The sequence below is a fragment of the Malurus melanocephalus genome, unplaced genomic scaffold, assembly GCF_030028575.1.
Source record: "Malurus melanocephalus ecotype Western Australia unplaced genomic scaffold, MMel_1.1 scaffold_849, whole genome shotgun sequence".
Classification (NCBI taxonomy): Eukaryota; Metazoa; Chordata; class Aves; order Passeriformes; family Maluridae; genus Malurus; species Malurus melanocephalus.
Window position 1 is genome coordinate 1 of NW_026624081.1, and position 28,000 is coordinate 28,000.

At 44.1% G+C, this 28,000-nt stretch overlaps 3 protein-coding genes across 5 annotated transcripts; 2 read left to right on the forward strand and 1 right to left on the reverse strand.

Moving 5' to 3' along the window:
• Positions 1–1,791: 1,791 nt before the first annotated feature.
• On the reverse strand, positions 1,792–5,386 carry LOC130585233 (GPN-loop GTPase 3). Its single transcript, XM_057385634.1, has 8 exons — positions 5,281–5,386; positions 5,093–5,201; positions 4,175–4,342; positions 3,736–3,860; positions 2,955–3,070; positions 2,569–2,665; positions 2,322–2,450; positions 1,792–2,038 (listed from the first exon to the last, which is right to left on the reverse strand). Exons 1-8 carry the CDS (start codon positions 5,326–5,328, stop codon positions 1,976–1,978), a joined length of 855 nt encoding a protein of 284 aa, XP_057241617.1. The 5' UTR covers positions 5,329–5,386; the 3' UTR covers positions 1,792–1,975.
• A 46-nt stretch (positions 5,387–5,432) lies between these two features.
• DENR (density regulated re-initiation and release factor) lies at positions 5,433–11,998 on the forward strand. 3 transcript variants are annotated; one of them, XM_057385635.1, is made up of 9 exons: positions 5,433–5,547; positions 6,267–6,338; positions 6,684–6,798; positions 7,539–7,558; positions 7,675–7,759; positions 8,372–8,461; positions 10,424–10,540; positions 10,929–11,068; positions 11,705–11,998. In XM_057385635.1, the coding sequence occupies exons 2-9, from the start codon at positions 6,330–6,332 to the stop codon at positions 11,747–11,749; spliced, it is 621 nt and encodes a 206-aa protein (XP_057241618.1). In that variant the 5' UTR covers positions 5,433–5,547; positions 6,267–6,329; the 3' UTR covers positions 11,750–11,998. The 3 variants fall into 3 exon arrangements, with proteins under 3 accessions (XP_057241618.1, XP_057241621.1, XP_057241620.1); XM_057385637.1 differs by lacking the exon at positions 5,433–5,547 and adding an exon at positions 5,676–5,742; XM_057385638.1 differs by lacking the exon at positions 6,267–6,338 and having other exon boundaries at positions 5,510–5,742.
• A 900-nt stretch (positions 11,999–12,898) lies between these two features.
• Positions 12,899–26,575, forward strand: CCDC62 (coiled-coil domain containing 62). The gene is made up of 12 exons (XM_057385642.1): positions 12,899–13,158; positions 13,435–13,627; positions 14,187–14,353; positions 14,635–14,736; positions 15,078–15,249; positions 15,335–15,436; positions 16,413–16,501; positions 17,289–17,389; positions 17,974–18,828; positions 21,862–22,027; positions 22,650–22,778; positions 26,477–26,575. The coding sequence occupies exons 1-12, from the start codon at positions 13,123–13,125 to the stop codon at positions 26,504–26,506; spliced, it is 2,142 nt and encodes a 713-aa protein (XP_057241625.1). The 5' UTR covers positions 12,899–13,122; the 3' UTR covers positions 26,507–26,575.
• Positions 26,576–28,000: the final 1,425 nt, after the last annotated feature.

The following is a 28,000-nucleotide window of genomic DNA, read 5'->3' on the forward strand; positions in this document are numbered from 1 at the left end:
TTGCAGTCACCGTGGTGGGAGATGGGATAAAATGTTCTGTTGGTCTGCAGGCCACAGCCTGATCCCTGCCTGGCAGCACCAAGGGAGAACAGCCCTGCTCACCTGCCTGAGTTTTGGGGCACTGGATAGAAAATTAGCTGGTTATTAAAAAAAAAAAGTAATTTATTTCCATGTCTGGAAATTAGATAATTATAAATAAAGCCAGGTTTAATGCACTAAAAAAAAAAAAAAAAAAAAAAAAAAAAAAAAAAAAAAAAAAAAAAAAAAAAAAAAAAAACTAAAAAAAAAAAAAAAAAAAAAAAAGTGGGGGGCTTTCTGTGCATTCTGCATTCACTGATTCAAGTGAAAAAACAGCTTTCTGCATATGACAAACGGATTTTTAACCACTAATGAGTTTAGTTTTAGGCATTTTTCCAAAGGTTTCCTGGGTGCTGTGCCAGGCCACTGGGATCCCTCACCTCCTCACAACCCTGCTTTTGTGGGGGACAGAAAAGGATGTGACTGGGGCAGGGTGGGTGTGAAAAGCAGTTTATTTCACTGAGGGGAAGGCACTGTGAACAAAGCCAGAGCAAAGCACTGGTGTGACCACCCTGTCCCCCACTGCTGCCGGGGCTCGCACCCTCCCGGCTGCGGGTGGATCCCTGGCAGGGCGAGGAGGAGGAAGAGGAAGAGCAAAGCGCCGGCCTTGCAGCAGCCTCCCATAAAGAGCCATTCCCCGCTCTCAGCAGCGCTCCCCGCAGCTGCAGCCCCTCTTTCCCCCCGCAGTGCTCACGGCCAGACCCCGCAGCAGAGCCCCCTCCCCGGCCCGGCTCATCCCCGCCGCCCCCGGCCCGGCCCCGCCGCCCTCCTGCCCGCAATGCCCCGCCGGGACCGGGCAGCGCCGGCTGCGGAGCCGCTCACCGGCATCTCGATGGGCAGAACGCGGCTCGACGGAGCCGGGCAGGAGGGGAGCGGGGAGAACCGGCCAGGAAAGCGGGCACAGAGCTTCCTCCTCCGCCTGCGCTGCAGGAAATGAGGCAGCGGCAGAGGCGGTGCGAGGAGGGGAAGCGGGAGCCGCGCACCGCCCCGGAGGCAGCGCACCGGGAAGGGATCCCGGGAGGTATCGCTGTATCCGGACACTGTCCGCACGGGAAAAGTCATGGGGAGGCACTGCTGGTGCCGAGCAGGGATTCCGGGAGGCACCGCTCTGCCAGGGCACTGCTGGTGCCGAGCAGGGATTCCGGGAGGCACCGCTCTGCCAGGCACTGCTGGTGCCGAGCAGGGATTCCGGGAGGCACCGCCCGCACGGGGATGCTTTCCGGGATGCTTTGCTCGCAGCTGGTTTTCTCTCCTGTGCGTTTCCTGCACCGCCCAGTGCGAGGGACACTTCGTGTAAGGAAGCACAAGAGGGGGCCAAACGTGTTATTTTTAAAATAGACATTCCTATCAAGCTATTACCTTCCCTGTGACCCAGCGTGCTCAACTTGTCCCCTGGTCCCTGACTAATGGCATGAGTCAGGGAGACAAAATGGGGAAGTTGGGAAGGTGAGTCACAATAATTCAACTGCAGGGCTGGGGTTTGTCCTTTCGAAACACCCTAAGCATGACATGTCTCAAAGCCAGGCTGGAGGTGAGTTAAACCACCAAAGTTGCCCCAAGTTTTGAATGGTTTAATTCAGCCAGATCAAGATGTGCTACTTCCAGATTTTGTGAGCCCTTTTCCTCTAAACATGTCTGTTGAACCTCTTGCCCAGTTCTGGCTCTGCTTTTTTGTATGTAGCACTGGCCCATGTATTTTATAACACACAAGCATAATGAAAAAACAAAATATTTATTAAAGTAGTTACGAGGTCATATAACTCATTCTTCACTATAAATATTTGTTATTTTACAGATAAAACATCAAGTGTGTTTGTGTAGGGGTTGGGGTTTTTTTTTATTTTTTATTTTTTTTTACAAAAAACAAAGTATTTTCCTCCCAGTTTGAACACCTTTTTTACTCATTCACATGATCTTGAAAATATTCATCCACAAGAGCAGATTTATCTTCTTCGCATTCCTGTCAATAAAACCAGAAAAATATAAATCTTTTTACATAGGTCAAAATCTAGATCCAAATATTCTGCAGGACAAAAGAGAAAAAAAAAATGAACTTAAAAATTGAATAAAAGCACAGGACTTGTTCCTTAGAATATATGAGCTGAATAATAAAACTAGACAGACGAACAGATTTTGGCAGTTTTCTATCATGCATTTTACACAAGAGACTTTATTTCTAATTTCCTATTTCCCATTACAACTTATATTGTGAACACTTTCTAATTTTTCATTTTCTCCCTTACCTTTGGTTCTTTAAATTCCAAATCTTCTCCATACTGAATGGTGAAGTCTATGTGCTGCAGAACTATGTTTATACTTTCCTCATCAGAGCGATCCAAAGGCAGAAATCGAACCATACCATAGTCATCAATCTATAGAAAGATTCAAAGTATGTTGAAATTTATATTTTTTATAAAATTTAAAAACTGACTTAAGAGGCAAAAGGTGATAGCAAATTTAAGGGTACCAGCTCAAAAGCAATATACCTACCAATCCACATATGGATTTAGTCAGTTTTTTAAACCTTTTGCTTCTCAGTATGTTTGAAGAATCTTCAATCATAGAATACATATCTGGATCCAAGTACCTGAAAGAAACAAAGTCAGCATTAACACTGAAAGTCTGTCATTCAGAATGACACCAAAAAATCAAGGTAATTACTTACAAGAAAAACCCAGAGATTAACACAAACATGGAGCTATTCTTTTGACTAAACTAACCATCCCACCCCGATGTTTACAGGCTATTGTTTCATATAAATGAAATCCATTTTCTCCCTTTCCAAAAGAGTATGTTTTAATTGTGGGAAAATGAATTTTCAGTGAACTTTGCCTCAATGTATTACACCACAGAGCAAAAAATTTTTTGGAACTTACTTTTCTATTTCCTTCTTGGCTTTCTTGCTCAGCAAATCCATTTTGGTCATGACGTTAATCTGTGGAATCTCCAAAGATATCATTGCACTGAGTGCTGCCAGAATTCCAGAAATAAACTTGAAGAGGATGAAAAATGATGTATTAAAATACAAAAAACCACAACATAAACACGCAGGACACTCAACCCCAGGCCAAATCTGGTAATGAATATATGGAACGTGGACACAAAGCCATATGAGGAATCATTCTCTCTGCTGGAAAAAGGAGGTGCCAAGTATCCCCTCTATTTTTGGAGCCTCAAATATGGATCTGCCACTGGAAAGGACATTAAGAAAACCCAAACCCTTCTTGGGATAGTTACTGCTAAATGGGGAAAGTGGCCTGGTTGTTCTCAGAATATGAGAATGCTCTCATGGAATCACAGAAGATTTTAGGAACTTGTGGAGATTATTTGGCTCCTACAATTGGTAAAAAGAGGAGCTTGCAGATAAGCTCAGGCTGCTCTGGAGTTTGCCCAGTCAAGGTTTGACTCCACAAACATTCACTGAACAATCCCTCAGTCCCTGTCCCAGTCTGACCACTCTCACTGTGCTGCTTTTCTTTACATCCATCTGGAATTTTCCTTCCTTTCATTTTCCTTTCCTGTGTCTGAGACAGCTGATGACAGCAGTCAGATCTCCAAAGTGGCAATTTTTTTTCTGGGCAAACCCAGCTCCCCGAATGGCTCAGACTTGTCGTCCTTTATCAATATGAACCTTTCCAACAGATTTCAAATGGATACCTTAAAAGATTCCACCATGAACTGAGAATCCACAAGGAAAACTCCACAGACACGGAATTCCCACTGCTGCAGCTGCTCCACCAACTGTTTCATCACTGGCAGGTGTGTGTAGAGCTCAATCTGACCTAGAGCACACTCAGGATATTAATATGAAGGAATGTGAAGCAAACAGGAACAGTTGACAGTTATATATAGACATTGGAATTGCACTTAAATAAAAACTGATAAGGAAAGCACCCTCTTTCCAGGCAGCTCTGACTGTGCAGTCACCCAGATCAGCTCAGGGTCAAGTTCATTCCTGAAACATCTGAAAATGACTCTGACAACTGTTAATAGTTCAACAAAATGTGAATTATCACGACCATCTAAAACCACATTTTCCAGTTTGCGAATTTTCCAACGCTTATGAAGTGATACCAAAACATTGGCGTGTGTTTACCTGGGCAATCAAACAAAACATAATCATCCTCCACGTGGCCAAGGCTCTCCTCCAGCCAGTTGAAGTTATTGGCAAAGTATTCCATGCAAAACACCAAGCCACCATTGGGGCCAAACCTCAAGGACTCATCTTCCATGACATCGTCCACTTCTATCAGCTCACGGATGTCTGTGACAACAAACACATCACCAAAAGCCTGGAATGAACTCTCCAGGCAGTTTGGGAGGTGAGAAAAACAACAGGACTTCACAGCAGTGCTGGGAGCAGGGGGATCTCCCCATTCAGAAGTGCAGCCAGACAAACCAGGTTATGTTCACGAAACTTAGACAAATTCATTAACTCCCAGAATACACACATATATGCTAAATAACTCCACTTCTATAACTAAATAACTCCACTCCCCGGACTTATTTGGATATGAGTAGGRGTCWTTTGAGGGCTCCCRGTGATCATTTGACAAACATCCCATTCCCCAAATTTTCTTCTTATGGTCCTGGATCCTCTAATGAATCTCTTCTCATTGAAAGGGTCTCAGCTATGTGGTCAGGTCAAAATTATTTTGTTGAGGCACACTGTCGTTGTTCTCAAAACTAAGACATCTGCCAGTGCATATTAATCACTAGTGTAGGTAAATACAGAGATTAAGCACGATCTGGACACGGCAACAGTCACTGATGTAGGGAGTTATCACTAATACAAGACTGCACTAATCTGCCATAGGCACTAAGCATTGTTTGGTATCACACGAGGTATAATTCACTGATATAAGCATCACATACTGTTTTGTTTAAAGGCTTTTCCAACAGCTTCCCCCGCACTGCTGCACGGAAATAGAGCTCGTCCAGTGACACGCCCAGGGGGCGGTTCGAGCCCAGCGGTGCCCGGCAGTGCCCGGAGCTCACCGGGGCCGGTGCTCACCTGCCATCACGGGGTAGCTGAAGAGCTCGGCCGCCGGGTCCAGGTTCACCACCTGCACGGCGCGGCCCAGCGCCTCGCAGTGCTGCACCATGGTGGAGCAGTAGGTGCTCTGCAAGGGGCACACACGGCCGTCAGAGAGCCGTACCCCCGTGTTCCCCGCCGTTCCCCGCCCGCCGTTCCCCGCTCACCTTCCCGCTGCCCGCCGGGCCCATCACCAGCTGCGCGTACCGGGGCATGGCGGCGGCGGCCCGGCGGGAAATGGGCGCTGCGGCACACCGTAGCTCGGCTGAACACGTGACCAGCACAGTGCACAGCTCTGCCCGCCGCGGTACGGCGAGCCGGCGGGGTCAATCCGTGCACGCCCCTCTCGCGAGACGGCGGCGCTGGGGCGGGCGCACGTGCGCGCGCGGTGAGGGAGCGGGACCGGGACCGGGACCCGGCCCGAGGGGCCTCCGGTAACACCGACACCGCCCCCGCCTCCTCCCGCACCGCTCAGACCCGCCTGGCGGCTCCCACACCCGCCCCCTCCCTCTCCTCCGGAGCCGCGGTTCTGCCGCCCCTCACAGGGATCCCCCCGGTGCCGGTACCTCAGCATCCTTCCGGCGCTCTCCTTTCCGTCAGCCCCGCCCTGCGAGCCCGCCCCTCCTCAGGTACCCGAACCGCATCCCCTGGGCTCAGCCCCTTCATCCCCTCAGTTCTGCCGCCCCAAATCCCCCCCATCCCGCCGTGTCCGCCATCCCCATCATGTCTGGTGTCCCAGCACCTTCTCCCCGCTCTCAATTTACCCTTCAATTTACCCCTCAATTTACCTCTCAATTTACCCCCTCAATTTACCCCCTGACCACCCCTCGTCCCGCGCCTGTTTGGGGTCTTCATGGGCACCCCAACATCCTCATCCTCTCTGCCCCCATTTGTTTCCCTACCCAGAACCCATCACCTCTGGAGCCCTGGAATTTTCCCTCACCATTCCTCTTGTACAACACCCGAAGCTTCCTCACTCGTATCCTGTTTGTTCCATCGTCCTGGGGGATTTATGTGTTCCAAACTCTTTCCTTGTTGTCTTCTAAGTCCCTTGCTTGAAAACGAGTTTGTAAACCACTATAAAATCCATTAGTGGGTTGAGTTTGCTTTCCTTGTTTTATGCTCTTTGTTTTGTTTTGTTTTTTTTTCCCAGTGTTCTCGGATCAGATTGTGACTCTTCAGGCACTGATTTACATGATCTCTTTCCTTTGCTAATATGCGAGAGGTACCTGCTCCCTCTGTCAATGTGCCACTAATTTAATGTAATATTTCACGTTGTGTTTAACCCAGTGTGTTTTGTCATTCTGTGCGGGTTCTGAAAGGTGTTTCTTCATTTTGTGCCACTTTGATTTTTTCCCCTTATCTTCTAGAATTCCAGTTATGCTCGGTGTCCTTTGTAGCCATTTTCCCTATGTTTTCATTATTTTTAACTCCCCTTTTCTTCTCTCTGATCTCTCATGCTCTTTTCACGCTTGTACCTATTTCCTCTGGGATTTTTGTTGAGATGGGAGGGATGTGACTAACCTAKCCCAGACTTTGGGTCCTGATTCTTTCACCCTGTGACCTCCAGGCTTGTGACATGGCCACAGATGTGGCTGAGCCGGTGGTCCCTGACTGCAGAGGGGACGGCAGGAGTGGTGCCAGGTCAGACGCCGATTATCCCCTCCGGGTCCTCTACTGTGGAGGCAAGTGCTGGGAATTTCCTTTTGTGAAAGGAGAGGGAGCAAGATTCTCTTCCTGCAGGAAATCAGTGAAGCCATTAACACAGAGAAGTCTTCTGAGCATTAGGATGGCAGTGAGAAATGGAATACATAACAATTAGTTGTTGCCCTGTGTTAGGAAGTATTCTTTACTCATTTGTAGTTGTGTGGGTGAAATTTAAAGGGAAGTAAATAATCTTCATGACATGGGAATGTCATCTTGCTTCAGGCTGGAATACAGTGGCAGGGGATTAGGAAATAGCCCTGTTGTGTGTGAAACTCTGCACAGTTGGTTTGGGTGGTTGTGGGGCTGAGCCCCTCTTTGAGTCATTGGCAGCTCTTGGAAGAAGGGAAGCTGACCAAACCATGTAGTTCTTAGTTCCATGAACCTTTTCCCTCAGGTAGAAATGATCTTTTTATTTTGTAGCTTTTCCCAGCCTTGGGCATCTGCTCCCCTTCCCTCAGTGACTGCAGCTCTTGCTGTGATGGTTTTATCCTAAAGCAGAGCGTGTAAGCACAGGCCTAGTGAGAGAAGAATTAAAATGTGGAGTGTCAACAATAAAGTAGTGTTTTTGAGTCAGTGTGTGTTTCTAGCCAGAAGTTATGTAAGAAGTCATCCCTCACTTTAAAACACCATTTGGAATTTAATTACTAAGGCTGTAAGTAAAAAAGTAAAGTAAAAAACTTAATTTTATAACCTGTTCTTTTTTTTTTTCTTTTTCTAGTTTGTTCGTTGCCAACAGAGGTGAGTTAATTTTTTGTTGTCCAAATTTCCTTCTGTCATATTATGTATATTTTGTTGTATTTGTGATGTATTTTGTCATTCCTCCACTAACAAAATTTCGTATGGCTTTTCTCTAGTACTGTGAATACATGCCTGATGTGACTAAATGTAGACAATGGTTAGAAAAGAATTTTCCAGATGAGTTTGCAAAACTTACAGTAGGTAAGAATCTTTTCTATTTTCTGTTACRTKYCCTTGAATATATTTAGAAATATTTSAGCTTGTCCAGTTCTTACCTCTTTYCTTTTCCTTCAGTATCATGAGAAAATGCTTTGGATGCTGTGAAATTTGTTTTATAATGTCAGAAAGCACTAAATAATCAATGTTTAGTTTTATTAATAAGATTTGAGCTTTCTTAAGGTTCCTCCTATAAACATTCATCCATGCATTTGTTTCCCATCAAAGTTAGTTTATTGCATTTTATGTGTCCAGTGTACAATGGATGGCTGGAGAAAAGATCATTAATAATGGGGAACCGATTTGTTTGCATTTGGAATTTCGATATTAACATTATCATTCATTTCTGGCTCTCTGTACAAGAGCCTTTATTGAAATTGTCTGTGTATCTTTGAGCTGAGGTTTTTCTGGATCTAATTTGTGTAAATTCTGTAATGAGGATGCAGCATGCCTCAGTCAAGGGGCTGCTGCACTTCAGCACAGTTTACTCATTTAGCAAATTATCACTGTACCTTATTTCCTGTTCCTATAAGCCTGTGGGTGTCTGGCCACTAATTTTGTTCTTTTTTTTTTTCCCTCCTTTCTGATGCATTAAAGAAAATTCACCTAAACAGGAAGCTGGGGTTGGAGAAGGCCAAGGAAATGTGGGAGCAGGAGAAGAAGAGGAGAAGAAGAAGCAAAAGAGAGGCAAGGTCTAAATAGTTGATTGTGGTACTGATTTAAGAGCAGTTTGGGGCGTCCCTTTCTCACCTGCTGGTCTGGAATTCCTTGCATTTCGGTGGTTAGCTCTGCACAGAGGACAGGGAATATCTTCCTTCCTCCCTGTGGCAGCAGAGTTAACTCTGTGGTGTGTGCCAATGGAAATGTTGGATGGGAGGGACAGGCAGGGAAAGGTGAGCTGCATCCTGTGCCCCTTTGTTCCTGTCACCGCTGTCACACTTAGGGAGCAATTCTTCCCACCCTGAAATCAGCTGGCATTTCTCCCAGAATACTCTGCCCTGTTGAGCAGCATTTTATGGGCTGCTTGCAGAGCAGAACAAAGGCTGCTTCCCTCTGTTAATGCCTCATGACTCTGCTTTTGCCTTTGTTCCTTCCACCTCTCTGTAATCACGGAACAGGATTTGGTTTTACGCTTTTAAATCTATTACCTGTGTCACCATTAGCAGCTGTGTCTCTTCCTAGCTCTATTAATGCAAAGCATTTTCAAAACCCAACTTTGGAAGATATAAAGTTATGTGGAACAATTTAAACACACTTTTATCCTAGGAGTTCTTTCTGCTGAATTAATTAACATAGTTTCCACCATAAATCAGAGTGCTGGAGCTGTTAATATTCATTTGCCTGTGAAGTGTCAGTTGTGTGTAGTGATCCATAAATTGTGGTTAATACCTAGTAAAATTCRTATTTTATGCCACATATATTTTTGTTTTGTTTTTGTGGTAACCAGTTTAATTTACCTTCTCAGTAGGCAATGTGTAGTGACAGCAGCATTTCATGTTCTGCAACTTGGATCCTTTCCCTGGAAATTTCAGGACATTTTCATTCAACATTAATTTGTTGTGAGGGGTGGGATGGTTAGTCTTCAATCTGGTTCTCAAATAAGAAGGTTTAAAACATTTAGTGAATTTTTTCCTCCTAGAATCTAAAGTTTTGTGAAAACTTACAGTACGATGTTAAGTAGGATGGTGTAAGAGTGATCATAAGAGAGAGTGTGAGGGAAAACTTTGTAAGACACTACAGAAACTTACTGAGGAAAATTTAAGATAGACATTTACTGTCTTAAAATTACCAGACACCAGTTCATAWTAAAACAGAATTGAAAGTGCTGCGTGTTAGGAAAAAAAACAGGGATTGGTTTGCTTGTCATAAATTCTTTAGATTTTCACGCTGAGAAGGCTCAGAAACCTGAAACTTTGGTTACCCTGGAATAACTTGATGACTGTACACTGAGTTAGCCGAGATCTTAATCTGGCTTGAAGAATCTTAATGAGCAGAATGCATCTTTTGCRTGCTTTGCTCCGACTCATAAATGCCTGATACGGGGAGTGTTCCCACAGTTGGCCTAGAAACAGGCARTAGGAAAGGTGGGGTGAGATGATGTGGGATTGGGCAGTCGGTGCCTGGCAGAGTTGTGGGGTTTGCTGCTGGCTCATATATCCRTGTGTGGTTCATTCTRGGGTCGTGCACAGGTATCCAGAACYTGATCTGCTGTTTAGGAAAGCGTGGCCTTGTGGCCTCGGGAAATGGGCATGAGCTGCTTGCTTTGCCTTGGACACACCCCCCGAGGATGTTAAAATACTTGTGGAAAACACAAAGAAAAATTTATTGCTAGGATTACACCYAGAGAACAACATAAATATAGGCTAAACACACTGATTGGTAAAGTGTGGGGAAAAGCCCTTTTTGCTTATTGCAGTGAGGATCTGCTGTGCAACCTGTGCTTGAATGCACATTTGACATGTAGATATTGTTATTTTTTATTATACTGAGCTTTGATGACATGGGATCTTTCTTAAATAATACTAAACAATGTGCAAAACATACTTTTGTTCACTGACACAGTTGGGGCTGTAAAAGTTTGTTTATAGAGATGAAATCTTGTATTCTTTTTTTTTGATGAACCATGAACCCTTATGCTCTGTTTTAAAGGTGGAAGAGGTCAGATAAAACAGAAAAAGAAGACTGTACCACAGAAAGTTACAATAGCTAAAATTCCCAGAGCAAAGAAAAAATATGTCACAAGAGTGTGTGGCCTCGCAACGTTTGGTGAGTTTGGGTTTTCCTGGTATTGGAGGTGCTTTTAGCAGTTCCAAAGCATTCAAAGGTCGTGACTTTCCACTGGGATAAATTATTAAGGTACTTACTGCCATGTTTTTTCAAGCAAATAGGGCTGTGGGTTTTTTGAAACAGGGCACAGACTCAGGTCAACAGAACGTGTAGAGGACATTCAGCTCTTTCCACCTTGAAGCATTTGCTGGATCAGATGTTTTGGGTGTAAACAGCAGACCTGGCTTTCAATGGAAACTCTAGCAAAGCTTCAGCTATAAARTGCCACTACTTTTTCAACAGTTAAAACAAGATTTTGGCTTTAAACTTAAGAGAATACTTTTATGACAATGGCTGTACTTAAGTTTTCCATTTTTCCCCTGGGCAGAAATCGATCTTAAGGAAGCACAAAGGTTTTTTGCTCAGAAATTTTCCTGCGGTGCCTCAGTAACAGGAGAAGATGAGATCATCATTCAGGGGGACTTTACAGATGACATTATTGATGTAATCCAGGAGAAGTGGCCTGAGGTAATAAACCCTTTCTTCTGTCTGGAAGACATACACTTTTCCACACTAGCYTGTGACTTTAAAATGATTTCAGAAAAGGGGTTCATTTTTGGCACCACAGATTGGTGCACAAAAATAAAAGACCAGTTGTTGTATTCCCACCCTACAGTGAGAGAGGCTTGTCAGAATAAATCCAGCTGTCAGATATCTGTGGTTTCTTTGTGACCATTTCTTAACAGTGAGTGTCACAAGTATTCTTACACTGCCATCCTGGTTTTTAACACCTCATAAAACAATGCAAAATTGAAACAAAAAACCCCAAACCYCACACACTTGTGCTTCAGAAGAAGAGATCAGCTAGTTTGGTTTGGCTGCTGAGAGCTGTAACTGCAAGTGCTTTTTCTGACTCTCCTTGTCCTGGCATTTCCCAAGTGGAATTCTTTATGGTTTCACTCCAGAGGCCAGGTCTGTATTCCCAGCCCTGCATGCTCAGCTGTGTCCTGCAAGCACACATCACTCACACAGAATTTACAGCAGGGATCTGAAATGGTGCTGTTCATTTCCCATACACTTCACTACATTTACAGGGCTTTGCATTGAAGGAGGCATGGAAAAAGAAAATACTTAATTTGCTGTGTTTTGGCTCTTTCTCCCTAGGTGGATGATGACAGCATTGAAGATCTTGGAGAAGTCAAGAAGTGATAGTGAAAGACTACCTRTATTTAATTATATGGTTATAAATGATATAGCTAAAGTGAGGCTTCTAAATCCATTTGCTCTGCAGTGAAACTGTGGAGAACCCATATCCTTGGCATTTTCACTGTTCTGTATAGGCTGCTTGGTTTTTTGTTTTGGGGTTTTTTTTGTGATATTTGCCAAAGTTAAATTGGGGTTCTACCATGCTTACGCATGAAGTAGATTTAAATAAAATTACTGTTCCTCACTGAATATAGTTTCTGAGTTTTTTTACATCAACTTTCCTCCATCTATCCTACAGGAAAATAAGAATTYAAGTAATTAAACGTTTGTTTTTCATCTGCTTTCCTTTCTCCTGGGCTTCTAGGTGAGGCAATTGTAGTGGCTTTATACTTTTATTGTGCTGCTCGTTCAAGGATTGTAGTAATGAACACAAATTAATAGTGAGCACTATTCCACAGCCTGTGTTAGCAGGTGAGCTGGGGTGCCAGCTCTGCTCTCTGTGCTCCCRCAAACAGCCTCGAGCATCCATTTGGTGCTTTTTGTTTCACTGCTCCATTTAATAACAATAAATGCTCCCTGGTGGCAGAGTCCTGGAAGTGACGTGCTCCTGTACTGCAGAACCTCGCTGAGTTGAAAGCCAAAAGGGTGATGTGTCAGACGCTCTGTTCTCTTCCTGTAAAGTAGCTTTTTTTGGTGATTTCTATTTCTAAACCATGGGTGTGTCTGGAGAGAGTAGCTGGAAATAGTGGAGAGGTGACTACATCTCTGCAGTCCTCCCATTTACAGCTGAACAGGRAAGTACCAAACATCCCACCCGGTTCTTATTCATCCCCTATTAACAACGTTATTAATTATTACCCTTTTCTCGCCGCCCCAGCCCCGCGGGAATATCCCCAGATGTGGCAGCCGCGGGACTCGAACCGGCGGTTCCAGGACTCGAACCGGTGACGCCGGGACTCGAACCGGTGACCCCGGGATTCGAACCCGCGGCTCCTTGGCTACGGGGGGGCGGAGCTTCTGCCAACGGCGGGCGGGGCCGGGCGGTGCCGGTGGGTTGGGGGCGGCCGGGGGTTAACGGGGACAAACGGGGGGTAATGGGCGGCCACGGGAAGCCCCCGGGCTGAGGAAGCGGGGGAGACAGCGGGGAGAGCCTGCAGGCGTGCCCGGGAACGGAGGGTCGCTCCCCGCCGGGTGGTACCTCAGGGCCCCTCCTCAGGCCTGCGGGAGCCCTCAGGGCCGTCCCCCTCACACCGGCTCAACGCCGCTTGTTCTCCCTCAGGGTCAACGGGGAACGGGGGAGCCTCTGCTGAGCGTAACATCCTTCAAGTGTTCCCGGTTCCGCTAATGCCTGGCAGTGCTCTGGCCCCCAGTCCCCTATGAATTCATCACTGCTGCGTTCTGCTTCGCCCCAGGTAAAACGTGAAAGTGCCGTTAACAATCAGTTCTATTTTCGGTCGGAGGCTGCTCACTGGGCTGCTGACGATTTGAGTCATGGACCACAGGTGGTACCACCTTGTTCTGCTTCAAGTCAATGGCCACAGGTGGTACCAAAGCATAAGGAACTTTTTGGAACGGTGTCTATTTATAATATAAACACATCTTAACTTAAAATAAAACCCTCCMGTTTATTACGAGAGAATTTGTCACTTCCTTGTGTTGAAATGCATTCCATGTCTCACCTTTTATAGGCATTTAGCCCAGATCACAAGAGCAGCATCATTAGGAGACAGAGACAAGAACTCAAGCTTTTGATTGCAGAACTGAAAGATCGTGACAGGGAGCTCAATGACATGGTAGCAGTGCATGAGAGGCACATTCAGGCCTGGGAAAATGATCGCCAAAAAATACTGAATTTAGCAGAACGATGCAGCTTATTAACCAGTAAGTGTTGTGATGTAAAGAATAAGATCTTGATCTTAACCCTCAATAACAATTTTGCATCATATAAGGGACCATTTCCTACCCTTCAGCCTTTAAATTTATTGTCTCTTTCTGACATCTAAACTTCCACAGGGGTGCTGAAGTGCTCTGATCTTGAAGGGGGTGTGATGTTCAGTTAACTCTCTTTGAATGTGTAAATTGTTTCTGTGAATTCTTAAAAAATAAATCTGATTAAATCAATGTGGGGGAAGAGAAAAAATTGCAGCCTGCTGGGGAGTTACAGAGCTCTGTGCCCTGAGCTGCACAGCTCTGAGCAAACACAAACCACCCAGTGAAACACCTGGCRGCTCCAAATGGTCTCAGTACAGAGTTCACCACCCAGTTCCTGTTCCATCTGCCCTGAGTAGCCAGGGAATCCTTCAGAGTGTGCAACACAAACACCCAGTTCTGAATAGTGTAATTTTAAAACACTACATTAAATTATTTCTGAGATTTCAGAAATTGCATGACAGCCTCTGAGCTGTTTTCTCACAGGTAAYCTTATCTCCTTCCTTTTCAGGCGAGCTGAACGAGAGAAATGCAGTTATAAAATCAYTGACCAAAAAGTTAAAGTTATTAGAAACCCAGCAGAATGACAGTCAGATGACACTTGAACACACACAACAGAAGTTCAAAGAGCTCAGTCAAAAAGTCACAGATTCATCTGTTCACTGCCAGGCYCTGGAGGTAGGGGTTGAGTAATGATCTGTTTTTGCAGTCCATGCATGTGCAGGATGCCTGTGATAAATTGTAACATTCCAAAACTTAGACATGCAGGGTGTTAAGACCCTTGATCACGAGCAAATTGAGGACAAATTTTTACTTCAGTCCTCTTTTCTCCAGCTTGCTCAGGATCCCACATTGCCATTGGTGATGTTTAAATAACGTTGTGGATGCATTTACTGGGAAAAAAAAAAACCAACTCTGAACTGATGACATAATAGCTGACACTTATTTCTGTTCCCTAGGAGAAAAATCAGAGTCTCCACTGCTCAATTTTGGAGCTGTCTGCTAAAACAGGCCAGCTTCAAGCGAGGGAACAGGAGCTGCTCACTATGCTTCAGCTGAAGGTAACATCTGTAACATCTGTAACATCTGTCATCTCATGGGCACTAAATGTGGTCAAACTGCAGTGCAGTTGATGCTGACTGTGCCACGAGTCTTCTGTCACTGTTGATCTCACTCATGGTTGATTCTTAGGCTTGTTTGAAAAGCGAAAAAGGGTCAGCAATAAACTGGTTTATTTTCATAAACAAGCTTGTTTCTGAGCTTTAATTTTGGGGKTTTTTTTCCCTCAAAAGCTCAGAAGGAAGTCTGTGGGTCCCTGTAACTACTGCAGCAGGATGTCGTGCTATTTTGTCAAAACCCATCCATGATATAAAAAATAAGAATTCATTCTCTCCTATTTCAGGACAAGGCCTTACTTGAAACAACTGATCAGATTACTGAGGTTACATCCAAATTTAAAACGCTGGAAAGTGCGTTGCGTGCAGCAAAGTTGGAGGAATTCAGTCGCAACAGAGAACAGCAGGACCTCAAACTGACACTRAATGATGTCTTGTTTCAAGTAAATAACATGAAAGGTAAATGTTTATACTGGGCACCTAATTTAGTGTAGGCCAGCATGATTTCTTTTCACTCTGGGAAACGTTATGCTTTGTTTTACAGATGTCCTCTCTGAAAAGATGAAAGAAAGCAGCAAGCACCAGGAAGAAATCAGTCACCTGAARAAAGAAAATGGCTGCTTGAGGAGTGAGCTGATATTGGCAGGTAAAGGTGGCCAGTTGGCTTTTCACGCCTTAGCTTTCAACAGCTCTGAGGCTTCTGGGCAGCAATTCACTGAAGTCTGTGAAGGAGGCAGCTTGTTGTCTTGCAGTTTAATAAAAGTGTATCCCTTGTGTGCCATTCTACTGTGGAAACAATATCTGGGGCTTCTGCAGGGACACTTTATAAAATCCTGTGAAAGCACAAAGTTCGGCAGAACGATTACACAGGGAGGAGTAAATGGCTCRGGGGGATTCTCTCCTGAAAATTCTGAGACTTTCTCTTCCCTGTTGCTTTCTTTAGGTGGTGGGTTGGTTTAGGCTGGTTTAATATGCAGGCCTTGGTAAACTGCATCTTGSTCTCCATAATACCTTTGCTTTGGGTGGAAAAACATCTCAATGCTGCCATGGATAGGAAAGGTCACTGCATTATTCTTGGGGATAACCAAGATTAGGTTAGATTGAAAGATGAGGTGGCCAAAGTTGTCCTCTGCTGTGAGATAATTTCCTTGCCTATCTCTCTTAGTCTGCTATTGCCTTTGCCAGAYATTGATCCCATGCCTCATTATTTAAAAACCAATAGAATTGGGAATTATTTCTCAGCACTTCCCTGTACATRCATGAATCAGAATTAATGAACTGAATTTTCCTTATCCTCWCCTCTTTTTTTTTCCCTTTTCCCTTTCYCTTTTCTCTTTTCCTTTCCTTCATGAAAAAGTTAAATAAATCAATGAAGCACAGTATTGCTGCTAGTAAAATGAGGCCAGATGCTGAGGAAAAGTCCAAGGAAAACACTTGATTTTTTAGTTGTCTTGTGGGTTTTGTGYTCTTTTTATCTGGAGGAGAAACAGRTCCTGTTGATCTTAAGAAAATGCTTTTGTTTTGTTTTGGTACCACTTTGTACTGATACAGCATTTGCAAGTGCTCATGCTTTGTGTCTATTCACCTGAAGTAATTAAAAAAATTATTATATTTTGAAACAGTGGAGGAAGCACAGAGAAAGGATCAACTTTATCAGTTTGCCAAGTCCAAGCAAGCGCGGATGGAAAGAGAATTGTCCAGCTTGCGGCAGGTACAGGCCTGATCGTGTTTCTGCTYTGTGGTTAGAGAAACATTTTCAGTAACATCAGACCTGCGTGGAACAGTGTCAAAAACTCAGATCTAGATATTATTGATTAAGAAAAAAAAATCTGTTTGTGCCTTGCTGGGATCCCTGTAGAATGTTGATTTATTTCATTTGGGGTTGAGCTGAAATRCCTGTGGTGTCAGAGGGAGGGCAGCAGGATTGGGATTACACCCCTGCCCAAGGTGACTCAGCAGTGTGAGGGACRTGGTGTCCTGGCAGATCTGTTTTTCAAGATTTCAGCCCTGTGTGTTCACCTGCTCTCAGTTGAGGTTCTCAAGGCATGTTCCATTTTTTTAATTGCAAATAATTGATGGGTATGTTATCTTCTCCATTAGCTTCACAAAAAAAATCCCCTGCAGTGAAAGCCAAATCCCATGATCATCATTCATGTACTGTAAATTCTGTAACTGTGAACAACATAATAACCACATGTATTAAATATCAAATGACAGTAATGAGATTTCATTTATAATAAAGTGTGGTTCCATCCTAAGAGAATACTACAGCCTTCTAATAGAAATCCTGTTTATTGCTGCAAAAAGTTATTTTCCTAAATAGATGCAGAGATGTCCYCTTAGATTTGGAAGTCTTTCTTTGTCAATAGTTTGACTAGAAGTATTGGTTTATAGAATCATTTTGAGGATGTTTTTGGAAGGCAGGCAGTGTGGTACTACCTGATGATGATGCTCCTGCACCCCAGCCTTTCACTAATGCCCATCACTGTCTCTAACAGGTCTGTGCAAAACAGCAGCGGGACTTGCACTTCCTCCATATCAACTTGGAGAGCTCTGAGGACTCAAGGCAAAAGAATGAAAAGGCAGCAAGTGGAAGGAGGTAAATACATTTTTATATTTTCTTTTTCTTGAATAGTTTGTCCTTAAAGAGAGACTTCACTGTTCAGCCACAACTAACATCCTAGCAGAGGTKTGTGCTGGGTCAAGATGGCTTTGCTGGACTCAACCACAAACATCCAGTGTAGCTGTCAAGTACCTTGTTTTTTATTTGGTTAGGAGAGGCCATGAACATCAGTCACAGACCAAGTGTTGTAGCAGGCYAGACAGCACAGGATTTTTTTAGAAAGTGAAACAGTCTGGTGGTAGGGGTGTTAACCTGGCTCCCTACTACTTTAGTTTAAAGAGCCAAGTTTATTTTAGGGCGTAAACTTAGGGAATTGGTGCACACCCTGGAGGCTCAGACAGAATCACCACACTGTATAAAACATGAGGGAACGCTCAGACTGATTTTGAAAAGTAACAGCCAAATCTGGGCAGATTTTCCATGGGGTTTTGGCAGGATGCAGCTGCCTGGTGGTGTATGAGCTGTGGCAGCAGCCTCTGTTTGTGTAGAGCTTTAGGAGTGCACTTGGGGATGCTCTTTACCTGCAGCRTTTCTGACTTGTTTTTGTCGTGCCGTTGTAGCTCAGGGGCCACATTCTCTGCCTCTGAAAGCCCCAGCGAGACAGACATGGGTAGGACTGAGGGCAGCCACAGGATGTACGAGGAGTGTGGAACTGCACCAGTTCCAGAAAGTAGGGTAAAACCCACCCCTGAGATGTGTGAAGTAGATAATAGACAGTTACTGAATGCATCAGACTTGGAGGAAACTACCTCAGCGTTCTTAAACCGGTGTCAAAAAGTTGTGAAAGGCTTGGCTGTCCCTGCGGAAGAAGGAGAAAAGCAGGATGTTGCATCAAGCTTTGATGAGCTAGACAGTGAAAAATCCCATGAGGCAAACAACACGAGGCCATTGAGAAACAGGGAAATTGGAGAGAATGGAGTGAAAAGCAGAGACCGAAAAGCCTTTGAGGTGTCTGTACCTTCATATGAGCGCTGGCTTAGCATCAAATCTTGTGTAGATTTGCAAAGCACTTTGATGGAGAACCACGTCACGTCTGACAAAACTAGTAATGGAAACAAAACTTGGGAAGAGAGATCTGAAATGGAGTCTGACAGAACTGGTAGTGAAAACAAAACTTGTGAAGAGAAATCTGAAATCGAGTCTGACAGAACTTGTAGTGAAAACAAAACCTGGGAAGAGAGATCTGAAATTGAGTCTGGCCGAAAAAGCGGAGAGACTCCTGTGACTTGCAAGTCTGAATCTGATTCCTGTATTAGTAACTTCATCGTAAATAAAGGTGAACGATGGAAGCCGCTATCAGATCTGGAATGGTTGGAGATTTTCAAACCCAAAAAAAGAGACGGAAATACGCACCGTGGAAAAGATTACTGCTCTTTTGAGACTGCACGAAAGATGAAATGTACCTGCTCGAAAAGGTTATAAGTTTGTTTCCTTTAAGAAATAAGTATAAGCTAGTTATGTAGAAATTTAGGTGTATAAGTTCTCCATATTATCTCAAGCTATGTTTAAAGTAACTGCTGTTTTAAATTTAGTTTTTTCAACTTGAAAAATAACAATTTTAAAATAAAAATAGCTCTTAAAGTATCATGATTCTATTTTTATGCATTTATTTTTTTCTCATCTCTTATCCCCAAGAGTTGTGTGGGCAGGAGAAGCTCCAATACCTTATAACTTAGCCAAATAAACTTATTGAGAAAATCTTCTGATTTTTTGAAATCCCAGGTGTTGCTTATAACTCTGGTGGGTAAAATATGAGTTCTGAGCAGAGMTGGACTTGTACAGTGACATTTCTGTGTGGCAAGAAACGGACCCAGGTTTTGTGTGATGCTTTAGTGACTCTGTTATTTCTGTTGAGAAATCACACCGAGGCTGGGCAAGAATGTAGGACACAGCTCTGAGCACAGGCTGCTGCCTCTGTCGGGGCAAGAAATGAGATGGCAAGATTTAAAGGACAGCAATCTGTCCTCTCTCCAGTTTCGTGGGACTCTATCCCTCTGTTTGTGCTGTGGGAGGAGAAGGACATGTGGTTGGGGACAAGCACAGTGAGGTTTCTAAAGCTGAGAAGTGTCAGAAGAAGACTCAGGTGCCTCAGTGGTGTTGGAATGTCTGCGAGATAAAAACGCTGCTCTGCACATACAGAAGTGGCTTTGTGCCTGCACATGCAGAAGCATTCAGAGCTGGGACTCGCTGTGGATTTGTTCTGTTGGTTCCTCTATTTCCTTTCAAAAAAAAAAAAAAGATTTACCAGCTCTGTTTTAGAAGGATTTCTGAAGTTTCACAGCGATTTCAGAGCTGCCTTTTAGCCAGAGGAGGATCCTTCCAGCTGGTAGTTTGACAAGCACAGTAAATGAACAGCTGTTTAAACCTGCTAACAGCATTTGCCAGCAAGTCTGCCCAGCATCCACACAGATTAATGTTATGGAATGGAAAGATCTGATGTATGGATGCTTTCATTCTGTGTGGCTTTTTTTTTGAAACAGAAATACTGTAGGAATTGTTGCTGCAGTGATACAGACCTGTTCAGAAAGAAGGTGAATGGGCAGCCACTGAAAAAGAATTGCTGTCCTGGCACATTCCCACTGCCTTAGCTGAGCTTCACATGCTGTGTGGGCTCTCTCTGATTTCCACTGCCTATAAATCACTGAAAAGACTCCACTCCCCTTCTGTCTACCCTGACCTTCCTTATCTACTCCCCCAGCAGCACCACTGACACACTGCCATCCCTCCAAATCCCTTTTGAGGCTGGATCACGAAAGCTGCTTTCACTTTTTGTCTTGTCCTATTTGTCTTGTCCTTGAGTCAATTTTAAGGGAAAAGGAACAAATCCAACCTGGGCAGTGCGGCTAGAACAGAATATCCTCCAGTAAGGAGGGGCTGTGCTACCCATTTGGGATTTGCTGCTGAGCTCTCCAGTTTTCTTGATGCCCACATTTGGTCCTGGGGCCCTGCTAATTGGAGATGGATTGACTCAGTGCAAATCCCTGACTGTCTGCTCTCCAGCCTCTGCTGACTCGGATTTGCCAGGCCATAAATCCTCGCCCGTAAATGGGAGGAAGGCAGGAGTATTGCTTCTGTGAAGGGATTAGTGGCAGAGACCAAACACAACATTCCTCCTGGGACTCCAATCTGGATCCTCCAGTTTTCCATTGCTGCTTTCATAGTGCTGATGATGTAGTTTGTGTTTAGGGAAGGGTGCTGGCACCTCCCTGTCAGCCCAGCAAATATTTTTGCCATGAGTTCCTGAATTCTGGAACAGCCAACAAGGAGGCTGTTAACAGTCAAATACCTTCCCCAACGGCAAAGGGGATTGTGAAATCCCTGTGTGCTCTGACTTGGTGACTTCATTTATGTTGGGCCAACATTTGCTGCTTTTGGATTTTTATCTCAATTCTCATTTGAAAGAGGGAACATCCACAGGTACTCATTCAGTGTGCTCAGGATGGATTAAGGCACCCATTCCTGAGCCATTTCCCTGCCTCAGAATCAAACCTGTTTCCCCCTCCCTCCCATCCTGTGTGTTCTCCAGGACAGGCCATGCTCATCTCATCTCCTCACATCCCCGTTCCAAGCTGCTGCAGTTTGTTCCCTCCCATCTCCACAAAACCCTTCCACTCAGAAGCACACAGACRTGAGCTTTTCTCTCTTAAAAGAGAGCCTGTTTTATCCCAGTGTTTTATGGGAGAAGTGAAATGGGACACAGCAGACACTTGTGAGCTGGAGACTCTCATGAGGGTTTTTTCCTAGACTGAATGCCATTTAAAAATACACCTATTTTTAACAGTCTTGCTGGGTGTGGAAAGCACTATAACACCGAAATAAAAGTCTAAAGAATACCTAATGAAAAATTATCAATTCAATGACAGTATGTTCTTTAAAATACACGTCTTTTTTCATTATTTAACAATCCAGGCAGGGCTAGCACTCTGCTTCTGTTTTGTTCAGAAGCAGATGAATACAGTTGGCTCCTGTATTTAAAAATAAATAAACACAAGCCTCTTTGGGAAAGATCTCTGTGATCTCTGAAGTGAGATGATGACTGTAAAACACTGTGAAATTCCCACTGTGAAAGATCCACCTACAAATATTAATTTGCCTAATGGTTGATTAAAACCAAAAAGGGAKTTGGGTGTGAGAGAAGAGCGAGGAGCAGAGCGTTGGGAAGAACAAAGTGTTGCCTTTGGTGTGCTCTTTGCAAGGTTAAATCCACACTGRAGCACATGGGGCTGGTTGAGACTGGTTGAATGTCAAACCCCTGTCCTYAGAGGATGAAACCGATCTAGGGAARCTGTTAAACACAGCARTGCTYTGAGGAGMRGRGTAATCTCTCAAGTTTCTTGGTTTCCTTGGCTCAGGGCCCACAGTTATTAATGTTGTCCCACAAATTTCCCTTGCAAGTTTTAAAAGGRTGGCTATGCTGTTTCTACCAAGTCTTAATTTTTTTCCAGCAGTGAAGAAAACGTGGATCTGAATTCCTACTTGGCTTCTGCCCATCTGACATCCACTCAGAAGAGCGACATGACTCAGAGCTCCGAGAAAGTTTCTGGTGAAGACTCCCCTCTGGACATCAGTGACCTGGCAGTGACTAAACCAACAAACAGATATTGGATGAACAGAGTCAGTATCTTATTGTCAGTCCTTGGCTGATTTTAAGTGRAATTTGGGGGAATTATGACTGGTGGTAGGAATGCAAGTATCTCCTGGCATGGAAGAACTGGGGACTCAAGTGATGGGGACTGCAGGTTTAAGGCAAAGGTGGTAATATACTTTTTTAAAATAACTCGTTATGTCTTGGTCAGCATAAGTATAAATGAGTTTTTAAAAAATGAATAATGTTTTGGAATTAAAAACTTCAGGGAAAAGGATGCTGGGTAATTGGTAATTCCACAAAATATCTGAGTACACGTGGATGCAGTTATCAGAAGCTACTGGATGTTGTTTGTTTCCTGTTCTGCTTGGTTTTCCCTCTTTCTCATGTCTGTTTTCTCTTTTATCCCTGAAGTACCTCTCTTGTGTGTGCTCCCTATACATGCACATGGAAATCTGTTAAAAAATGTCACAAGGAAAGAGCTCTGTGTTCATCAGGAACACCAGCAGCTAGACAGAGTCGGTTACACTACAGTATTTTGAACAGAAACATTTCAAAATCAAAACACTGTTTTTTTAATGTATTATAATTCCTTGAAAAACCCCAAAAGAGGTCCTTCCATAACTTTGTCTCCCTCTCTGTGTCCCACAGAACACCAGCTCTCTGTTCAGGCGGCTGGAGCGCTCGTTGGCCCAATCCCGACAGATGCTTGCTGATCTGGAGTTCAACCTTCTCCACGCAAATCCTTCCTGCATTCCCAAATCTGGCAACATGAATAAGGTACAGACTGCTCTCCCAGAACCAGGGTGAGCTGCTCAGAAATATTCAGAAATACTCATCCTTTCCCTTATGCTTGCCTTGCATTAGCAAAGCAGGAGGAGGATATTGGTCATGAAGAGACAATTCTTGCATGCTTTAATGCTTGAATTTTTAATGGGATTCTTCATGGCTGCTCAAGGTCATGACAGGATTTGACTTCTGCATGTGTCTAAACAGATGGGARGCAGAAGTCATTTTGGGGCAAGCTGTAGGAGGTCTGGAAAAAAGTGAACACTGGTTCTTTCTCACTCGAAGCAAATGAGGTGATTTCTTAGGCTCAGCACACACTCACTGCTTTGCTGTCCCACACTCAGAACTGGTTTATTATTATATTMATGGAAAGGAGGGCAGAATAGGGAATAGGTAGTATATAGGGTAGTTCTGGGTATGAATTTAAAMCAGAAGCTCAGCTTATATAAATTTAGAGTTTTTTGTGGGTTAATAGTTTTAGTTCCTTCATTGCAGGGTCAGAGAATATATTCAGTGGTCAAAGAAAAGAACCTGTATGTAGCTGTCATGGCAGTTTATTTTATGAGCACAAGTGCTGATAAAGCTCCTGTTGAGTAGAAGTAATCAGAGAAAGGGTCACTTGTTTGGTGGATAAATATCCATAAGAATTTCTACCTTGTTTGACAAGGACATTGCAYCTTTTGTCCCTAGAAATGGGTATGCTCGTGCTGGTGTTTATCCCAAAGGGAGGATTTAGACTCCTGGTTTCAGGGCAACTCTGAACCCTCATCTTCATCCTCACACGTATCACCTCCCTCTAAAAAATTGCACTCCTTTTAGCCTTAGATGAACTTGACCAGAACAACGTTGCTGTAAGGAGCAGACAAAGCCATTTTTATAACATTCACAACCATAAAACCTTCGCTGTGCTGGGCCTGACTGACAGAGTGTAAAGGTTGTGTGCCAGCGTTTGCATAAACTGAAAGGATATTTTGTTCAGAAGCTCCTCTGCAGGATTTCATTCAGTGGCAAAGACAGCAGCAGTTTAGTCTTTTGCAAAGGCTCCTGAGTAGGAGGATTCCTGAAAAGCTCCTACAACACAGTGCTTGCTTGTGGCTCTTGCCCAGCCCCATCAGCTGTCTGGCTCCTGCTCACTGCTTGGCACGTCACAGCTCGGCTACTCCGGCTGCCCGTGACTCTGCTTTAGAATCTGATGCTGCATTTTTTGAGCTTGGAAATCGGCTCTTCCTTCAGAATGGGTGCTTTAGTGGACAGAAAATGAAGCAGGCTCGTGGGTAGTGGCGGGAGCAGATCCTGAGCYACATCTGCAGAACTTTGATCTGCGTTCAGAGCGGTTCTGGGCAAAAACTCGTCAAGCGTGTTTGAGTTAATCTATGCAGGCCAGCTAACCTGTGCTTAAAACCAGGCTTACCTGGGGCTGTTTTAACCTGAGCTTTAGAACATAATAAATACAAAATGCAGCCTGTAGAATTTAATCAGGAAGGATTTGTACGTTTTGCATTCTGTGCCCTGCTTGGGGGAGGGAGGAGAAGATGGAATTAAGAAGTGTACCCCTGCTGCTCACCAGCTTGAACCTGGCAGCTCTGGAAATTTTATTCTTTGAGCCCTTTGATTTCCATGTAGTGTTTTTACATTACAATAGAGACAACAGAACTTGCAGAAACTCTTCACAAAAGCCAGTTATCTGCTGCAGAAGAAAGAGATGCTAAACTTCCTTTTTTTCTCTGTGATGTTCCCTGAGCATGGAGGTATTTTCAGCTTGATCTTTTTTTGTTTGCTTCCTTTTTTGTAAATGCATCTGCAATTTTAATGCACGTTATGGATTTCTGAGATGGGCCTGGCACAGGATTCTCAGTGCATTTCCAATAAAACTCTTGTAAGTACTGTAACAGCAAACAGACATTCAGGCAGCGAGTAGTTCCTTCAGTCAAATAATTAAACTTTTCTCAAGCACGTTCCTCATCCTCGGGGCAGTCAGATCTCACAGCTCCATGCCCCAGTACCTGCACTCTCCTTATTGTAGTTAAAACCCTCTGTGTGTTACAGATAACAGGATCAAGGATGTGAACATTGTTGAATGAGAGATTGGGGAGTTTTTTTCCAATGCCAAGGCCAAGGGCTGTTTTAGGATATTGTTTCTGGGCTCAGAGCCCCAAAAGTAGAATGTATTGAATAGAGCCATTTCAGAATATCTAAAGCAGCCTTGCCCACAGCAGATTGTTTTTTCTGTTCGAATCAGGAAATTTCTCACTCTTTGATTATTTCTTCTCCTGTTGTGGATTGGACGCTTGCAATAGGCACCACTTTGTCTGGTTCTGAGGACAAAAGAGTAACCAGATATGGTTAAAATCCTGAACACCACATGAAACTGAGTAAGAACCAGCAACAATGAGGAGAAAAACTGGCAGAAGAAGGAAATCTTGCAGTGCTGACACAACTGAGCTCATGCCTGCAAAGGGAGGTTATCCCACAGTGTGGCACCAGGTTTGTCATGTGGATCAGCCTCAATCCAGTGGGGACAGCTCAGTTCTCTCTTGGCTGTTCCAGCTGCAATCCCTGAGCTGCTGCTGCCCTGTGGAGCCAAACCCGCTGTGCCCTGGGGAGCTGGGGTGGTTTGCAGCCCCCTCATGTTCTGCTGGTTCTGCATTAAGCCTGGAGACACTGAACCCATCGGGGCTGCAGAGTGCAGCTGATGGAGCACTCAGAGATGGATGCTGAGTAGCTGGAATGCCAAACCTCACTCTGCTGGAACATTCCTGTAGAGCAGAGAGCTCTCCTTTTCCTAAAAAGAGCCCTGAGGTRAAAGCAGCCGGAGGTTTTATAGGTTGAAGCCAGCACTGTGACTTGCATCCTGAAACCACTGATGTTACAAAGCTTCAGGAGCAAATCCCCAAAAGTGCTGAGCCCCGTGCTGAGGCAGCAGAGTGGTGAGAGCACGCTGAGCCTACAGAAATAATCACATTTGCCTCAAGTGAGAAAGAGCCAGTGCAACAAACACACCACAATCCACAGTAGATCCATGGCAAGAATGAGTGACTCTGCCAGCCGCTGCCTAATGCATAATTCTCATTTTCCTTGTGTTTTAAAAGGCACTGAATCACTGTGATCAGTTAGATCTGAAGCGGAGCAGGTCCAGAAATAACTAAACATTCGTGCAGTTTCATATACAGAAGTGATTGGATTGATTTTGGTTGTGTTTGTTTGGTTTTAAATTGCTTTGAAACACATTTGAGGGCAGGTGCACTGCCAAGCATTAGGGTGATTTCCTCCTGAGCTGCAGTGATTTAGCCATTCTCATCAGCCAGTGTTTTGCCTCTGGAGAGAGGTTGGGTGGGGGAGAGTTGAAGAACTCAGGAGGAAAGCAGTGAGTAAAAGGTTATATTCAGTTTTGGGCACAGCAGCCTGTGCCACTGCTGATAAATGGTGACTCRGTGGCTGGCCTGGGGCACAAAGATCACTCCTTTCCTCAAACCCAGCTGGAAAGGTTTTATTTCCCAACACTGCAGTGGTGGCCCTGGGACTGTTGTCTTTCTCTGAAGTACTTTGTTTACCTTTCCCTCTCTATATTTTTACTCTGTGTTCTCACTCTGTTTGCAGTGTGTGTAATAAATTGACATACGTGTGGTTGCTTCAGATATTTCAGAGGAAATGTTCCTGATTTTTAATGAAAATCTTTTCATTTTCTGCAGAGGAAGAAGTTGTTTCCAACACAGAAGTAACTCTGAGGACCAAAGATCATCGACCCGGCAGCTACAATGGAAAGTTACCTCATTTTTTTCCATTGTCCTCCTGAGTGTTTGAAAGACTCACAAGTGGCAAAAAGATGTGACTCTGAGGGAATGTATTTTATCTTGAAATAAAACACAGAATTATGCCAAGATTAACAAAGCTTTTTTATAGCTGAGAGCTCAGGTTAAACACTAGCTTGTTTTTTAAGAATCTGAAGTGTGTAATTGTTACAACATAGGAACTATTTTTTTTATGGTGGCTCAGAAATATTTATAGAGTATGACACAGCCAAACATTCTTCTTTTTTTTTTTTTTTTTTTTTTTTTAGCATATTGTTTTTGTTCTGGATTTCTTGCCTTGTAGAGAGATGAATAATGTTTATAGGAAGTTCCCAATTAGTGTTGCAAGCAGGAACTGCCTCCAATGTTGTTGAAATGGGAAAGCTGTCACCCCCAAGATGGGCAGAACAGCTTTCCACACTCGGGAGCTGGTTCTTCCAACAAAAGTTTATGGAATCAGGTGTATATGGCCTCTGTTTGCACYSTAGAGCAGTAGCCAAGTTTGATGTRACCTTTTTTTAGCATTTAAACTGGATTTGTCTTTGCTGATTGGGCAAGCCATGCTATTATCACCATCTGAACTTTATTTTTKAACTGAGACCCAGTGAGCTAATAAAGGTGATACTTCACTGTGTCTTTCTTGCCCATTTCACACACTGCCCAGCACATTTCCTACTTCATTCTGACACTTCTGAGCACAGACACGAGTGGGCTGCTCGGTCCTGTGCAGGTTGGGAGCATTTTGGGACACCAGTGCTCTGCCCAGGGCTCTGTGCCAGCGTTTTTCCTGCGTGGGGACAGCCAAGGGTGGGAGTCTCAGCTCCATCCACAATTACTGCACTGAAACACAACACTCTGTGGATTCCTCTCATTAACTCTTTCATATAATTTTCTGGTTTCTTTCTAATTACCCCGGTGACAGCCTTTCCTCTGGGTATTAATGACTCCAGAATTAGGTGGCCAATTCTGACCAGAGCTGCTGCTCTCCAGATTCTTTCCCTACCCAGCATTACCCACAGAGGGAAGCTCAGCTGCTCCAGCTCTCTCCAAGTTTCCTCAAGCTTTTACAGTACATTTATTCCTCYACCTGCACAAAACCTTCTCAGCATCCATCTTCAGAATCTCCTGCTGCGGGCATGACAAAAATTCCCCCTAAAAAGCCAATTTTAACAACGCCACAATGCTCACCCTGAAGCTGTCCAGCAGCTGCACACAGAAATTGATGCAATTTCCAAGCGGGAGCTGCACATTCCAGTTTAAATGTGTTTGAGGTTACTGGATGAACTCACTGAGTTTAAACCCCTTGAGAGTTTAAAATGATGGCTTTAAAATCAATATAGAAAACTGAGCTCAAGCGGTGCATCAAGAATCTGCAGAGCCCTAGGATTTTGTGTTGTGGCTGCCCTGGATTTGTGGAATGGGAAG